Source organism: Arctopsyche grandis, chromosome 2 (assembly GCF_051622035.1).
Source record: "Arctopsyche grandis isolate Sample6627 chromosome 2, ASM5162203v2, whole genome shotgun sequence".
Lineage (NCBI taxonomy): Eukaryota > Metazoa > Arthropoda > Insecta > Trichoptera > Hydropsychidae > Arctopsyche > Arctopsyche grandis.
The window spans coordinates 7,071,371-7,090,167 of record NC_135356.1 but is presented as its reverse complement, the minus strand read 5'-3'; the positions used below and the strand labels follow the sequence as shown (position 1 = coordinate 7,090,167).

The 18,797-nt window shown below is 34.1% G+C and overlaps 1 protein-coding gene across 1 annotated transcript; it reads left to right on the top strand.

Annotated features, from left to right (window-relative positions):
• The first annotated feature begins 614 nt into the window (after nt 1–614).
• Nucleotides 615–18,153, top strand: LOC143922990 (eukaryotic translation initiation factor 4 gamma 3-like). The gene is made up of 21 exons (XM_077446467.1): nt 615–839; nt 4,149–4,220; nt 4,287–4,493; nt 4,575–4,711; nt 4,789–4,936; nt 5,020–5,264; nt 5,340–5,543; nt 5,630–5,782; nt 6,355–6,439; nt 6,518–6,740; nt 6,830–6,923; nt 9,079–9,264; nt 9,346–9,556; nt 9,634–9,690; nt 9,776–9,920; nt 10,008–10,191; nt 10,261–10,443; nt 10,521–10,679; nt 10,866–11,100; nt 13,273–13,377; nt 17,920–18,153. The coding sequence occupies exons 2-21, from the start codon at nt 4,193–4,195 to the stop codon at nt 18,036–18,038; spliced, it is 3,108 nt and encodes a 1,035-aa protein (XP_077302593.1). The 5' UTR covers nt 615–839; nt 4,149–4,192; the 3' UTR covers nt 18,039–18,153.
• Nucleotides 18,154–18,797: the final 644 nt, after the last annotated feature.

The following is an 18,797-nucleotide window of genomic DNA, read 5'->3' as shown; positions in this document are numbered from 1 at the left end:
TTTGCCGAACCTTTTTTACAAAGGATTTACAATAATGGAACAATAGGCGGCACGTTTCCGGCCCCTTCAGATTCCGACCTCTAGTCATGAGATAAAACCAGTACACTTTTGCATGCAATAGATTTTTTTTGTCTAATAGATGGATATATATAAAAATTGTTCAGCGAAAATGATGTCTCCTATAAAAATATTGAAAAATTAGTCAAATTTGGTTTCCGTTTATTATGAACAGCCGACGGATTTTTTACTTTGATGAACAATATATAAATAGTGTTAAGATCGCACTTCATCGAATAATTCACAAAAGAAAATAAATAAATTTAAAGGACATAGCGGTGAAATAAATGACGTACGGCCAACGTAGTGATACGACACTGTATCTTCTTTGTTGAGTATTCATATGGAATTCAATATTCAGAATTTAGATTTACGTAAACATTTTAATAAGGGAAGTTGCATATATACATACATAGGTATGGTTGTATTACAAATAAAAATTTGGAACATTTTAACATTCTCGATTGAAATAAATCAGTACTAGACAATGCATGTCGTTCTGCATATTAATAATTTGAAGGTTTCGTAATGGCGCGCGGGTTTGTTCCTATCCCTTCATAGTGCGCATGTGTGCCTCTATGCACGTACATGTGCAACTTTGCAAACGCACGCGTGTGTGTGTGAGAGCGGAAGGGAGAGGGGTTGTGGCGAGCGGGGCGTACGTGGCGTCAGTTCTCAGTGGCGCGCCAGCCGCGGTCGGCGCTAGGCGTTTGTCGTGTGTTGTGCATGCTCTTCGCTTCGTTTGCGACAACGCGAGCGCAGTCTCGCCGCTACGCCTCCAGGTGAGTTAGCAGTCAGGGGGGGCGCCGCATGCATGCTGCGAGGGGTACGAGTAGGTGTCGCGGGGGAGGGGGCGTCGCGCCTGCGCCGTCGCCACCCGCCATATGTCCCCCGCTCCGCACCCACGTGGTGCCGCGAGCTATTTATAACCAAGGACGGGCGGAGCGCGGCGGCCGCTCGCGACTTCGCCCCCGCGACACCCGCTCACCTTAAATGGTGTCGAGCCCACCGACGGGGCTCCCCTTGCCACCTCATGTCGCATGTCCCCTCCCCTTCGATGCACATAACCCCACAAAGTGACGGCACCATCCCTTCCCCCGCCCCGCACGCACCATATGTGCGCATGCGCACCTTGATACGTAATTTTCCATATAGAAGTGCACGCCTTTTTCTCCAACCATGAATACAATCTCGCTCAAAATGAAGCCCCAGACAACCCTCAACTGCAATATTCAATTAGAAACCGTATACATCACGCATGAACAGGGTGCGTATTGTTTGAACGCGCGTCCCCGAATAAGTGCCGTATTTATTTCTAGGCCCGATCAGCTGGACAGGTCGTAACTCGTCTAATGGCAGCCATGTTTATGCATTGAGCAATTTAGAATTATAGGTTTTTCGTTCCAAATTTATTTTATTTTCAAATTAAAAAAAAATTTCATCTCAAATTAAATTTTTTTCATTTCAAATTGAAATTGAAATGGGGTCAATTTGAAATGAAAGAAGCTTAATTTGAAATGAAAAATCTGTAATATATATTTTTTTGATGTTGATTAAGATGACCTTTTGTATCGAATTTAAATCAAAAATATTTCATTATTACTAGAGATCGGTAGTCGAGTTGCTGCTGTAAAATACCAATAGACCTCTCCATTGTCCGAGAAAGCAGGAAATAAAAAAAAAAGTTGACAATAGTGATTCTTTTTTTTTTTAGCTGTCCAGCAACTTGTCCGCTGGTCCTTAATTATTACTAAAGGCCGGATAACCAAGGTGCCGTCTTGAAAAAAACGGACCCATATGGTGCTGCATATTGTTCATTGCATTGTTAAAGGTTTGCGGAACGTTTTTTTTTTTTGGACTCTAGCTTTGTAAATAGAGCTAAACCGCCCCAATTCCTGGAAAAACTGTCTATCCAGTGTTTAATTATTACTAAGGATAGGCGCCCTCTGCCTGCATAACAGGTTCAGTATTGTCAATTGCTATTGTTATTTTATTACTCTCTAGCTTTGTAAGTTGATAAAAGGCAAACCCTCTTTCCTGGAAAATAGCACTGTCGCGCCTAAGCTTAATTATTACTAAAGAGCTGACCCAGAGCGCGCTGTTCATTGTTCACATGCTGTTTGCCGAACCTTTTTTTACAAAGTATTTACAATAATGGAACAATAGACGGCGCGCTTCCGGTCCTACCTCTAATTATTACACGCACAGCACGAGTAGAGGCGAAATCACACAGTGAAGAACGGCGCGTCGTGTGCTTGGCTTCCTGCTGTGGGGGTTCTCCTACATTTCTTTAAATATGGGATTCACCGTTATCGAATACTGCCAAGTAAGGATACAATTTTACCAAAAACACTCCAAGGGGTGATTTTGGGACGGTGTGTGCTGGGCGTGTCACATTTTTTTCGCATGTTTAAAAGTATCTAAAAAAAAAAAACCATGTGCCACGTTCCTTGCTGTGTGCGGTATGTGTATTTTTTTTTAGATACTTTTAGTACACTGTCCTAAATAGCACCCCTTGGAGTGTTTTCGATGATTTTTTATCCTTGCTCGACAGTGATCAATATCGGTGAATCCCATATTTAAATAAATGTAGGATTAACTGCATATAGATATGCATACACATGCGACCTCCTAAACATGCATTCTGCACGTGCAACTAAACCCGAATTCGATTTGGGGAACACTTATTGCCTAAGGTCACAGTGGGAAGCCAAAAACACATGACCTGCCGTACATTTGTTTTCAGTGATATTTTATCTTTGCTCGACAGTGATCGATATCAGTGAATCCCATATTTGAAGAAATGTAAGAAAAACTTGTATGATCTCGGTTGCATATGGATATTCATACACGTGTGAGCTCCCAAACATATGCATTCTGCACTTGATTTCGTTTTGGAGAACCCCCCACTGTGAAATGGTCACAGCGGTGAGCCAAAAGATGCGATTTCCCGTACCACTCGGTGTGTTTTCGCCTTAATAGTTGGTGTCATTGAATATACCGTATTCCAAAAGTTCGATTTTTCCCCATTTTTGCTTCTACATGTACATGTACTTTTGTTTGCTTATGTAATGTTTTGTTCCTGTGTGGGACTTCCAGACACAACCTTAATTTCTCCAACCAATACAACGAATAGGCTATTTTTTTAGTATCTCTGGCAAACTAATATATGTATAGTGAGCTGATGTTAATCATATAACTTATAATTTGATTTTTTTTTAATTTTCTATTTTTTAATTAAACATTTAACTTATCGGATTTGTCATTTACATACATAGAACATCTTGATTTCACTATTTGAGCATCAATTAAGTACTTTTGTTCTAAGCAATAAATTTAAATGATTGATTGATTATTCAAGTAAATTATGTAGCCATAGAAAGACGTTTTTCTTAAGTTTGAAATATATTAGTATCTTTCAAGTATCAACCATATTTCAAAGATATTAGATCCACTAATGAAATAAAACTAATCATTATTGGTTGCAACCAAAAACGCATTTGCAGCGTTCAGTCCTCGGATTACACTTTGTGAACTGGTTTAAATAAAAGGTAACTGGTGTTGGGTTTGACCTTTTCCTATAGCACAGCCTCAATATTTGAGCATACATGTGACATTATCCGCTTTTTTTATTACATTTTACATGATGCAAATACATATCTGCATAAGTTGCGTTAGTTAAAATAAAAAAATAAAATAAGTTGTAAAAAAACGTTCTGCAAATTCAAGTGCGATATTTTGTTTGTTTTCTTTTGGCTCAATTTAATTTATAATTTTGTCTTAGTAATTAATCTCAAAGAAAGTCATACTTTCTTTTATATGTTGCGATTTTAAAAAATGGACTTTGGCAAAGCCAGTATGACAATTATTAGTGCTTTGAATTATTATTAAATAATGTGATTTCCAAATGACATTATTTAATATTTTGTCCTTGACAATTAATCGTCAGATAAGATATCTATCGTTAGGTCATTTGTGTTAACAACATTATTTAAGAAAGCGAATCTGGCCACCTTTTGAAGGCATTTTTTTTATCTAAATTGTATATATTTTTTATTTTTGTATTTGACCCCACATTTTTATTGTTACAGTATATTTATTACAAGAGAGTGAAGCCTGCAATTGAAACACAATTATGGACATAATTAACGGCTGTGAAAAAAGTATGTTTCTCTTATAAATTTTCATAGGTTTTTTTTGTTGTTTTATTAAATTAAAAAAATGTTTAGAAATGGACTGTATAAACGGCGATGCAGTTGAAGAAAAGTCTGAGGGAGAGGCTGTAGCCGACAGCAGCGCTAAAGACGTGTTATTAAATAATGCGACTAAACCTGGCAATACTAAACTTCTGAAAAAAAGCCAATCTGAAAATTTAGATCTGATGAATAAAAATGTCAGATCTATCAATGGTGATAATGAAGAAACAGAAGACGGTGGTATGTATTGATGAATAAAATAATCTTGTATTAATAATGAATATAATTCCCAACATAATCTTGATTTATTTTTTCCTATAGAAACAAAAAAGACTGGATTTGCTTACGATTACGATTTTCTACTATCGCTGAGAAATAGTCCTATTTCAACTAAAAAACCAGAGCATGTCCCTAAATTATACAGTTTAAATCTAATAGCTCCGGATACTGCAAATAAGGTAATTCATCCACCTAAAGAAGACACTCTCACTAATCTTGTTTAAATTAAATGGTTTAACGTGTGTTTTTCGTTTAGTTGTCGCGAATGCAGTCAACGAGTCGAGGAGCAGAACCTAAAGGTGACAATGGAAATCTATCGTCTTTGATGGGAAATTCTCAATTTATACCACAATTCGTGAAAACAGGACCACGTGGCAGTACACCCAGCAGGCGATCCCAACACGGTACTTTAAATTAACCAGTTATAATTAGTGATAAAGTCGAATTTACTTTTGTATTTATTAATTGTATATTTTGTGTATTTCAGGTAAACAAAGCTTAAAAGAAACCCCTCGCTCAGGTGGAGGTGGAGGTGGAGGTGGCGGTGGCGGTGGCGGAGGCGGAGGCGGAAATGGTGGTCGTCAGAGTAGCAGTGTTAGTGGAAAACCAAACATTATTCAAATTAATCTCAGTAGGGAAGTCAAGTTGAATGAAGCTGAAAATGCCTGGAAACCGAATAGAATTCGAAAAGACAAGGAAGTTAAAACTGACGATGAAAAAGCTGAGATACAGGTATTAAATGTCATATTAGTTGATCAATGATTAAAATTTAATAAATTTAATTTGAAATATATTTTTATTTTGTAGGACTTGTGTAAAAAATTCCGTAGCGTTTTGAACAAACTGTCACCGCAGAATTTCTCGAAATTGATCCAACAAGTTCATACTTTAAAGATCGACACGGCAGATAAATTATCTAATGTAATTGGATTAGTTTTCGAAAAGGCTATTGATGAGCCTGGTTTTTCTGAAACTTATGCTCTGATGTGTAAAGAATTAGAAACCATTAAGGTATTGCTGTTGTTTCTTTTGTTTGAGTATATGTGTTTTTTAATTTTAACTTTTATCTATAAGTAAATTGTGGATGTTGATTACAGGTGAAGCAGTTACAGGAAGATGGCAATACGGAGCAAATAGTTAGTTTTAGGAAGCTCATTATCAAAAGTTGTCAGGCCGAATTCGAAAAAGCGTCTATGGAAGAACGGACGTCTTCTCTGAAACAAAAAGAGATTGATGAATGTACTGATCCGGTGAGTTTGTTTTTTTTGCTTAAGGCAAAATATATTCTATTCTTAAGATGAATGGGTGCTCAGATTCAAATATATTAACACATTATTGTTTTTATGGATTTACTTTGCTGCGTTGAATATATTTCTCTTGTAATAGTTGTTTCAAATAGTTTGCTATGGCCGATTGACATATTTATTATTTTGCTGTTCTGGAAAGCACTTCATTTCATCGATATTTTGCGATTGCGTTTCTATGATTGTATTTGATGTCATGCGAAATATATTACCATGATTTTTTCTAAGCAAATGGTATTGTGCGAATGATACTACTTTGAATTGGGATCCATTGCTTTGCGATGTTATACATGGCGATGAGTTCCAACACTATATAATGTTGCGTTGAAACAGTGAGAAGGTTGGCTATCTCTCACCGGGCTGTGTGAAGTCACTTTTGGAGACAAGTTGATTTCAGAGAAGTGTAGCTTACAGCTTTTCAGTATATCTTTAAGAATGCAATAATTAGAGCGCAAATAAATAAATTAAAATAATATGTCTTCTAGTTGTATGCAATAAATTGTCAATATTTTTTTTAGGATAAGAAAAAAGAGCTTCTTCACATCTTAGCAGAAGAAGAGCGAAAAACTCGAGTGCGATCAGTCGGGAATGTTAGGTTCATTGGTGAGTTATTGATTTTGATTTTTACATTATATAAAATAAAAAGGAGTATTTTTTATTATCTTGAATTTATAATTTCAGGGGAACTTTTTAAGCAGAAATACATCAACAGTAACATTATGATAATATGTATTGAAAGCCTGATAAAAAAATTGGAAGAAGAGACAATGGAATGTCTGTGTAAACTACTGACTACCATCGGAATGGATTTGGAGAAAACGTATAACATTAGTCTCCAGAACTACTTTGACCAAATGAAGGCCATAGCAGAAAACAAGGATAATAAGTTAAATAGTAGGATGAGGTATGACATTTTAAATTTTCATTTTTGTAGCATCTTTTTAGTAATCAAATTCCTATAATATTGAATAATTATCTTTTAATCCTTTAAAGATTTATGCTACAAGATGTCATTGATCTGAGATCATGTGGTTGGGTACACCGTCAAAAATTCTCAGCACCTAGCGAATCCGATGCAGACCGCAAGGTAAGATAAGATAAGATAACCAATCAATCAATTAACCAAAAAATGGGGAGTCCCAAATTTTAATTCGATGGAAATGTGATTTATTGTGTTTTCATCATCATGATTGAAATATCATTGTCGAGTCCCATTTCGTTCTTACATAATTGATGACATGCATCTATTTAATTCCAAAGTTCACGCCAAAAGTGCGATATATTATTGATCCATCCAAAAAATTAACTGAAGATTAAATCTCAAAATTAAGTCACGAAGAAACAGGCAGGCAGTCATGTAAACTATTTCTATCAAAACTTGCTTCTTATTTTACATAATAATCATAATAATAACAACCAACATAACAAAGAATCATTGACATTTATAATTGATAAAACCAATCACTCAACCAGTTTACCACAGTTTACATTGAAGAGGTCAATTTCACCAGCAATCTGGTTGAGCAGATATATTGCTCTAGATCGGTGGTTCTTAACTTGGGTTCGATCGAACCCCAGGGGTTCGGCGGAGGTCAAGACACACACCCGACTCATGATTCGGCTGCCAATTAAGAAGGGTTCATATGAAATTGGTGGGGGTCAGTACCTCCAACAAGGTTAAGAACCATTGCTCTAGATATTGAAGACGTTGCCAAAATATTTGTGCGAGCCACAGGAGGAGAAAACAAATCACGATTCCTCAGGTCTCTGAACTTACTAGGTGCATAAAACTTAAATTCATTGAGAACCTGAGGATTGTGTACTATCCCATTCAATAGCGTAAACAAATGCTTTCGCATAAACAACACAACGAAACTCCAATGAGTTGAAGCCTAAAGCCCCGAATAGGAATGCACTAGGATATAGCCAAATATAGGAAAACATATAGGATAGCCAAGGATAATAACCATACAATTTCATATAAAGATATCTGAGAAACCATTATGTATACAACAATGCTATTACACATGTCTCACACAATTTGCTTTCTTTCAATTTTGCTAATTTTCCAATCGTGTAGAGTCATTGAAATCTTGCTAAAACAATAATTTCATTTGTGAATTTGCTTATAACTTTGTACAAAAACAAAAACAATTTGTACAAATTGAACTTTGTACAAATTGAACTTTGTACAAATAATATATAATTTCATAATTGCATAGCTACTATATGGAGTAGTAATAATTACATAATATTTATGTTGCACACGCACCATAGTCAGTGTTCCAGTTCTATTTTTACGTTAAATTGAATGATTGGCCATCAGTAAAATGCCGTTCTGTTTATCTACACGTTTGAACCCGGTGAACTGAGTGATAGCTACTATGCGCATGTAGGGATTGCAATTTACCGTCAAATTTCATTTTTTGGCTAGCGGTAAATAACTTATATCATTCCCAATTTTCTGGTAAATGAAAAAACTGATAAAAACCTTGTAAAATAAAAAGAAGTGGATTAGATAACTGCATTGTTTTCCCTACATTTGCAAAAATCGATTCTTTACCGTGTTATGTACCCTCGTTAGAGCCAGTAGCATCAGTAGCTGTTTGCTTTGAATTTTTGGTATCATTGCTTAAAATTTAATTGTATTTAGCTTTCTTTTGGATAGTTCAGGTTATATATGTATGTATACTAGTGTAGACCTTGTAAACCGATTGTATTACTAATAGGTTTTCGTGAATTGCTAATGATAGCTTCCAGATTCTGGAGTACCTATTTACTGTCCTGTTTTATCATATTTTTTGATCAATTTCATCACAGAAATTTTCACCAAATCGTACCCTATGAGCAATTTCTCTACATAACAGTGTCTAAAACGCAGTTTTAATTTTGATCGGTATTTGATGATTGAGAACAAACCAGAAAATCATTGTTTTCGGGTTTTTAGCACAGGCATAGTTAGTTCTGTTTAGTGAAGCCATAGATGTTCTGCAACTCTGGGTTTCCAGAAGAATACACTTGGCTAGCAGCCTCTGATACGATACAAATACCCCGTGACGCTTTTTTGTGGAATTCTATTGCGTTAGTTCTTCTTGAGCATCTTTGAAAGTTTGGATGTCTGGAGTGCGGCTCTCTTAAGTGCCTTTATCTGATCACTGTTATTTTTTTGTGATCACTGTTCACTTTATCCGATCACTGTTGTTATTTCTTCATGTGTATTTACTATATTTTATTTTCTCTAGAATCAATATTCAAAGTTTTCATCATCGATGAGTACACAGAGAGATGACGGACGCATGTACTCCGGCAGGAATCCTGGCTCTCGCAGTGTTACCGAAGAGGGCGGATGGTCGGTGGCACCATCAAGCAGGAATCGTGGTCCAAGACAGCCTTACGTAGTTGACTCAGCCAAACTTAGAATGATGAATGTAAGGACGCAGTTTATAACCATACATTTTAATTTGATTTCTAACTACTTTTTCTTATTAATTTAATGTATTTATTTATAGACTTCAGATAGTCTGTCGGATATATCGCTCCAACCCTCGACCAATGCAATGTGGAGTCGTGGTTCGAATACGAAAAAGGATGCTACAGTCAGTAGCGTGAAACCCAACTTACCGCCATCCACTAGTAAAAAGAATGTGACCAAATCATCCAACCCCTTCACAGCTCTCGCTGATCTTTCTGCCGATACACACTCAACGGACAATAAACCCAGTAATTAAACATTATACATTTGCAATATGCGATCGCAAAAGCCTTACGTTGTGAAACTAATTATTCTTTGATTTTAGCTGAAAAAGAGATTGAGACTCGTAAAGCCAATGTTACCGATGAAAATGTCCGAAAAAGTGAGTTCTTCTTCTTAATATACACATATGAACATATTCTATGCCGTTATTTGATTAATTGACAATTTTTTTTATACACGTTTAGGTCCTGAATTTAAATCATTGACAAATGAGTTTTTGACATGCAGTGGTGATCCATTTGCAGAGCTTTTAGATAATGTTAAACATTATTTTACCAAAGCAATGACCCCGAGTGTAGTTAGGGAACTAATCCTTTTTGGATTAGAATTGTGAGTATTTTTATTTATTTATTGTTAATTGCGATTAATAATAAATAAAACATTACAGTTTTGACACTGTTTATTTTCATATTTCAGTAAAAAGAACAAAGTTTTGACAGTCATTGGCAAAGCGACTGCAACTCTTGTAAACAATCAAACAGTTACTCCAGAACAATTTGCGAATGCATTCAAACAGAGCATAGATGTGTCGCCTAAAATTGAAGAGACCGATATTTGGGACTACCTCTCTAAATTCGTGTGGTCGCATCACAAAGAGCATGTAAGCTGCTCATACACATACAAATTTATATTTTCAAGCGAATTTTAAATTAAAACATTTTACTTTTAGGAATTAACCTTTTGGGAGATACACAAAATTTCTGAAAGAGTCATCAAAAACGAAAAAGGTTTCGATTTCCTAATGGCCCTATTCATGGAGAAGGTTGAAGATACCAATGAGGTACACGTTGTCAGACAAATGTGGCAAGACGCGAAAACCATGAAACTCACCGATTGGATGAGCGAAAGCAATGTAATTATATTTTTTTCTTTTTTGTCTTTGGATTGTATCCGTGCTATATGTTTATTAATTTTTTATTTGAATTTCAGGCTGATGAGTTTTATAAATGTATGCCATTGGAGTTTTTGATCACCGATAGTATACCCGTTGAAGCTGAGCCGGCTAAAAGTCCAGTGTCTTTGATCAAGTCTTTCTTGGATTTGATGAAGGAACGTACAACTTTAGATAATTTCCATTCCTGGATCAAGGTGATTGAAAATTATATAAATGCTCTTTTTTACTATACATAATCTACCATAAATGATGATCTATAAAGTAGTGGCCTGAAAGTGACACATGTTAGACAGTTCTATTCTGATGTGCATATTTGAAACATTCATATGAACCAAATATTTGGGGATAGTATATAATTGTTTTTATTTTATTTTATTTAGAGCAACGTTCAAAATTTGGAGGATCTCGTTTTCATCAACATGTTGACTGAGGCTGTTTACAATTATACATTATGTTCACCCGAATTTCCTGGCCCCAGATTCGATAATAAGTCAAAGGAGAGGTTAAATTTCTATTACCCGCTCCTGATCACGTATGTGGCGAATAAGCCACCCTTGGAGTTGGAATGTCTTCTGGCATTGCAAAATTTGATCAACCGCTTGGAACATCCGCAAGGTAAGATTTTATCTCTACAATTCATTTCTAACAATTATACAGAACTTGACTATGCAGTCTAGTTGATTGAAAACTAGACTGCATTTTCGATTCAGCAGTACAATTATAAAAGAGGCACGATTTTTAATGATATTACGTTCAGTCTAATTATGCTGTGATTGAAATTTTGTCATGCAACGCAATTAACACTTTATACGCTGGCCTTACGAATTTCAGCGATTAACTAGTACATATGTAGTAAAAGTCAAATTTCCAATGGTACAGGTCATGATTACGAGGAATAATTAGTTTTAAATATAATACATAGGGTTCACAAATAATGGTACGAAAAGTTTAAAATTTTTATTTCTTATAATTCATTAAGAGTAATTAGCGTTTTCTGCATATAAAATTGTTGATTTTGTTTTTTAATTTCACAATAGCTTTAAATGCTTTATTGAAATTGACTAGATTTTTTTTACAAATCACAAAATAATGGAGAGGATAGTTTATAATTTTGATTTTAAATATATGGTAGTGATTTCATACTTCTAGTGAAAGTATACTTTTAGGGAATTCATATACCTATTAATTTATTAATCTATTAATGTTGTCTTCTTGTTCTACTTCCAACAAAATTATTTCGTTATCTTCAGTTTATAAATGTTTAATTACATTGGAAGACAAATTTTATGATCAAAACACCAACTTTAGCAGTTTATTCAAATACAGCTTCATTGGTTTCCGAATTCAAGGTTTTTTTATCTCACAATGACTTTTTTAATATCATGATTCGCACTGATTCTGTCCAATCGAATTGGTACAATAAGCCTTTGTGAGATAATAAGACTGTATTTTGATATAAATGTTACAGTGAATCTGTATTCCCCAGTGAAATTATACTTTCACTATTAGAAGTATACTTTTGCCAACTCAGTCGGTGAAAGCATACCATGCTCTCTATTTTTCATAAATTGGACAGTCTTCAGTCCATTACACTTCTAATAGTCAAAGTATAATTTCACTGGTGAATACAGATTCCCTCTAACATTTATATAAAAATACGGTGTTATTATCTCACAAAGGCTTATTGTACCAATTCGATTGGACAGAATCAGTGCGAATCATGATATTAAAAAACGTCATTGTGAGATAAAAACCTTGAATTTTTTTTTTTTAAAGTGCTCAATGAAAACTTGTTTAATTTGAAACAGTCTAGTATACTGTATACCATTCTATGTATACCGTACATAAAATCAAACAGTACACAAGAGAGTCATTATGATATATTGACATATCAAACTACTCGAAGGCATAGTAATTTGCCACACCTTGTATAATTATTTTATATTGTAAGGAATAAAATTGTTTTCGATTTCGAGTATTAATTTTTTTCTTTTATATAACTGAAAAGATTACAAGTTCATCTAAGTGGTGACCTCATGATCAATATACGTACATGTCGATATGCTCTTTTTGATTTGCTAAAGAAATTTTTTATATATATAGACGGTAATTATTGATATTTGTAGTTATTGTGACGTGCAAACCTCATCTAATATATATTTTTTATTTTTTTCAAAAATAATGTGATTATGCATTCTATGTAAAATATTTTATTCTAGCATGCATCAATTGAATCAACATCTGTTTGTTCGACCGTGCATATGATCTTGAAAATGTTTATTTATATCATTGGATTTTGTAGAAGTCTCGTGATGTGATTGAAAATTTAATTTTTTCACGCTTTGTATGAATGATTTTCTCGTGTAGTGAAATTATATAAGACGACACGCTGAAAATGTATAAAAATTTTGTATGAAAATAGGATTTAATAATATAAAATCTATTTTTGTATGTACTCATAAATATTTTTAGCAGTCATCTAATGTCATTAAACAATAAATAGATTTTTTTTAAACGAACTTGATCTCAAATCATTACAGCGCCTAATCAATGAATAACTCGATAGTTTTTTTTCTGTAGGGATTCTTTAGTTTTCAGAAACATTCTGGAAATTTACCACGGTTTATTTGTACCATTTATGATTTCTTACGATTAGGTTCGTTTGCTTATTAGTCAAAAAGCGGTCGCTGGCTACTGTTTAAGGACTCTCTATTACATATGATGAAATTAAATTTTGAAATTTGATACAACTGTATTATGAACATTTTCTTATTTTAATTTTTTTAGGAATCGCTCTGCAATTGTTTGAACATTTATGGGATTCTGGGGAGGCTGTTTCTAATGATGCATTCCTAAAATGGGAAGCTGATACTACTAAGCTTGAAGGAAAAGGTTTGTTAATTTTTTTTTTACTATTTCGTTTATTTATCTGCAGTAGAAATTTAAAAATTAAAAATGAATAAGTGCATATAGATATGGCGCATTCCCATTGGGAAAAAATTTTAGACTTGAAACACTTGAATTTGTTCTCTGGGAACTGTCAATAAAGTAAAACATTTGAGGAATTAGCGCAACTGACCAAATAAAACGTATGGACAGATAGTTGCAGTACACTGAGAAAAAAATCGCATTTTCAAGTTTCGTTGCATTTTTTTCGGATTAGTGATTGGATTAAATAACCGTGTATATACTATTTGAACACATAATTTTATTGGCAATGTAATATATATAAACATAAATATTTTAACACATAGGATACCACGGGCTATTGCTAAAGAAACAGGCGTGCGGCGGGGAGAATTTGCGCTAATCTTTGCATAAAACTGTAACTGTTTAAAATGTCATATCTCTTTTACCAGTAAACGTATAAAAGTGAAATTTGAAATGCAGTTTCGTATGGACTATCTTAAAATTTCGTAATTGTAAAATCAGTAAAAGTCAAACTGTGAGTCGCGTACTAATAAAATAAATAATTAAAATGTGTATAAATATGGCAAATATACATATTTTATAAATAAACAAAAAAAATCTAGCAGCAGTGAACCTTTGTGTAACAAAAACAACAAATGTCGTTATTTGAAACCTATAAATACAATGCAGTCAGATGCAATTCCATATGCGCTTTGGAATTGCCGACATCCAACAAGGTTAATCCTCTTTCGTCATAAATAACAATATCAGTGAGAGAATTTTAGGACATCGGCAAAATCTAAGAGGAACATAAAACAGATGTGAGAAAAAAAAAGGTCCCCCCAAAATGTGTTTATTACCTAGTGCAGTGGTTAGTAACCAGGAGTCAAGTGTAGGCAATAAATTACCGAAGAAATATAAAAGGGCACATAGTAAACAATGGTGATATTTTCTTCAGAACATGAATATAAAAAAAATCAAACATATTTATTCAACTAAAAACACAAAAAAAGCACTCACCCAGCAAACTGCACCCCTTATGTAGATATTCACATTTGATTGATTGGTAGATATTTACACAATATTTATTTAAAAGTTTCCTTTATATTATAATATATTATCGATAAACTCACTTTATGTATATTTTTATTATTTACACACACACACGTTATTTAAACACAATATGAAATTCGTACACTAATGAAATTTTATATCTAATATTTTTTTTTTGTATGGTAGTCTTGATAACACTTTCCAACATGTAGTGGAATTTTACATTGTTTACACATAAAAGCACTCAGTTTACGAATTTTTAGTTTTGCACACACTCGACAATTACGTCTCACTAATTTATTCGTTTTTTCATTAGTTATTTTCACTAATTCATGATCTTTTATGAAACCACGTAGTCTTTCGTTCGGATCAATGCTGGGAGTCCTCGTCATGACAGAAGTTGAAGGTATATTGGAATGTGTGTCTGATGTACCTGGTGTATTGGAAATGTTACTCTGAAGCCATGCCTCTGCGACTTTCAGCATAAACTCTTGGAATTTCCAATTCGTCCCATTCAACTTTTTGTGGATATGATAAGCGTTCAAAATTCCGCAATGCATCAGATACATTGCGGCTTTCTTCGTCCACTTGATGGTTTTCCGTGAAACGGGGTTGTACGATAGGTACTGATCCGCGAGATCGACTCCACCCATAAATTTATTATAGTCCATGATGCTGATTGGCTTCTTGATGGGTTGATTTGTTTTCCTGTCGATTTTGCCAGTTTCTACAATTTGCGCCTGATGGATGGTTGAAATAATTCTGACGTCTCGTTTTTTGTTTGTCTTCCAAATTTGAATCAATATATCCCCCTTTCTTCGATGTATTGATTCATGAATTTGTAAGCGGGCGTTTTTCAAAATTTGCGGTAAGCCACGATTTTTTCTAATAGTTCCGCATATTCTTGTTTTAGCTCCCAATAAATTGGTAGCTAAATTAACGCTATTGTAATAATTATCAGCGTAGACATTGTACCATTTATTTAAGTACGGAGATAACAAATCGGTGATAGTGTTATTCAAAGAAGTACCTACACCCGAATACAATTTGAAATTACAAATATAGCCACTTTTTGCTTCACATATCATCCTATTTAGAATCCCGTACTTAACGATCTTCATAGGGTTATACACCTTGCATTTGAGGCGCCCCCTCCACGGTATCATGCCTTCGTCCAAAGACAGGTTTTGCGTCGGTGTGTACGTCTCTTGAAACTTTTTCGTGAAGTAGTCTATTATGTTTTGAATTTTAATTAGGCGATTTGGACTGCCGGTCGGAATCTTCTCATTGTCAGAAAAGTGGAGATACCTTAAAATCTGCTGAAATCTATTTCTGCTCATCGTCTTTCGAAAATATGGAGTTTCGATAAGAGGATTGGTGCTCCAATAGTCGCTGATGGAATTTTTTCTGACAATAGCCATTATCAGAACTAATCCGAACCATTTTTTTAGCTCGGGAACGAGAACATCTCTCCATTTTCGCGAGTGTGTGGAAGTTGGATATTTGATATTATTTTTGGCATAATATCGGTTTGTCTCCTCGGCTATAATACCAAATAAATCATCTCCAATGAAGAGTGAAGTCACGTCTCCCACGTTAGATGGATTATCAGGAAAAATGTTCAATCCTGGTAGTCCTTCAAAGCTGTTGAGATTTCTAGGAGGATCAAATTCGGACCAATCCAATGTCACATCAGGGATACCTTCTTCTGAAGAATTTTCAGATTCTGACTGGTTGACACGTGGTTCTGAAGTTTCTGACTCAGAATCTCCACTTTCTTGGACATAAGCCTCATCGATGTCTTCTTCACCTTCGCTAGGAGGTTGAGAAAGTTGGTCTTCGAAAGTCTCGTCAAAAAATGAATCTTCTCTCTCAGCCATTTTATAACGATAACACAAAACAGAAAACACGAAATTTCACAATAAAATCAGAGTTTTATAAAATAGTCACAAAAACACAAAATCCATTTATAACAATAACACAACAGAAAACACGAAATTTCACAATATAATCCAAAAGAGTTTCACAAAAACACAAAATCCAAAAAATAGAATCCAAAAAGCATCGAAAATCAAAATAGTCAAAGATATCAAATAGAACACGAAATCTAAAAAATAACGCGTATATTTATCGATAAACGTTTCCTCGTCACGGTCAGAAAAGGACTGAAATGATCTCGACCTTTCTGAAAATATAGCACCCTTATTTTTTTCTACCTATATCTTTTCTACGAATTATTAAATATGTCAATAGAAAAAAAATCTGTTATGCATATGTGAACATATGTGAGCTTTCGCTGGTTTCGAACCTCTGAAAAGGTCGATGACGATCTGTTCTATTATTTTTACAAGCCTCCTATACGCTTTAGTTAAATAAAATAAAATTTGAGACATCTTCGGCATAACCAAAGAAATATTTTGTAAATTTAAAGAAATATTTGGTACATTTGCTATAGTCCAGTTTCTAACCTTCTGGATTTTTCAGTATCGACTATTTTTAAATTATTTTAGTTAAATATCACCAACGACATCTTTTACTAAGCCCCGATATGAATAAATTACAAGAAATACGAGGTTCAACGTGTTTTTTCTTTATATGAAGTAGGAGTGACGCAACGCACAAATTTGTGCGCACGGTAGCCAGAGGAAGTTTTTCAAACGCACAAATTTGTGCGCACGGTATCCTGCGTGTTAAGATTGATATTTTGTCGATCCGCCTTTATTTTGTAAAACGGCAGCGATACGGCGCGGCCTACTTTATATACACGAAACAATGCATTGTTTTATTTCAACGTCACCATGCCACACTACCTTTATATTTTTTATAGGGTACTCTTTATCGGGACTGGGGAAATGACTTATTTTAACTTTTAAAAGCTTCCAGACATTTTCGATAGGATTAAGGTCTGGTGAATTGCCTGGCCAAGGAAGTAACGGGACATTATGGAAGGCCATGAAGTTTTTTTACTTTTTTGGTAGTGTAGCATGGTGCATTGTTTTGCATTAAATGGTATGCTGTACCTGCAGTCGTAATGTCTGCTATTGAAGGCAAAAAAAACATTTTGCAGAGCATTCAGGTGGTGATCCTGACGCATACAATCGTCTTAGAATGCCTCTTTGACCCTTCTGCGAACAAATTCTCTCATTTGTGGAGAAATTACGGCGCGAACTCGCGCCGCGAATCAATGAGTGTAGAGTCCACTCAACACTTGGCGTTATTCACCGAGAATTGATCTCATCTCGTTTAACAATTATTTGCGTACTTCGCATACATTGCATTTCAGATAAGGTTTAATAAACAACAAGAGGAAAGGGTTTGACCATTGAGAGAGAGACAAAAAAAATAAAAGTAATATGAAAAATACAAGTTGGGTTGTGCAGAAATTAAAAAAATAAATTAAAAATAATCCAGTGTACTGCAACTTTATGTCCATGCACTGTATGTGATTAATGGTTTTATTTTCTATTTCAGGTGTCATGCTAATGAGTCTCACTTCATTCTTCACAAGTTTGAAGGCAGTCGACTCTGAAGACTCTTCGGAAGACTCGTCTGAAGAAAATTTGGCCCTCGGCATTGAAAATGAATATTAATTAAGTTAATTTAACAGTTATATGTTAAATATGTATATATATATATATAGATGCCTTTTATGTATTTTTATTATGGTGCGTATGAGTGTAAAGTTAGCACACAAGACACTAACTTAAAAAAAAATTGCGTCTGTCTATAATAACTTTGAATATGATATTCTTCATTCATCATTGATTAAATCCCATTTTCTCATAACGCCTGTGTAGTTCTGAATTATTTTTAATAATTTAGCATACTTATTATATTCAATCATTTAAATGAATATTATTAATGCTTATAGTTTTTTGGTTACAGATATTATTAACGAAATTATTGACTCATCTATATTTCTAATTTGCTGATATTTTATACGATATTATAAGTTGCTTTTTTTTTATTTTTAGTTCAATTCTGGTAAATTAGTGATTTGTTTTTTTTTTTTTAATTTGTGCATTATTATATTTGATTGAATGCTCATGTTGCATTGCGTCTTCCAGTATGTGGTTAAACATAGCTGTATAGCAATAATTTTTCTTATAAAGTGGATGCAGACATTGAATTTAGATGCGTGGATGTAAAAAAAAATTCAGTTGAATTTTAATTTATTTTATATATTTTGAATTACTCAGACAGAAGCACTCTTACGAATTATTAGATTCGTAAGAGTGCTCAGACGAATTATTAGATTCGTAAGACTTAGGCTACTTTGGTATACCATAATTATTTTTCAAAATTTGTACCTGTATATATATATATATATATGTATGAGAAAACGGTCT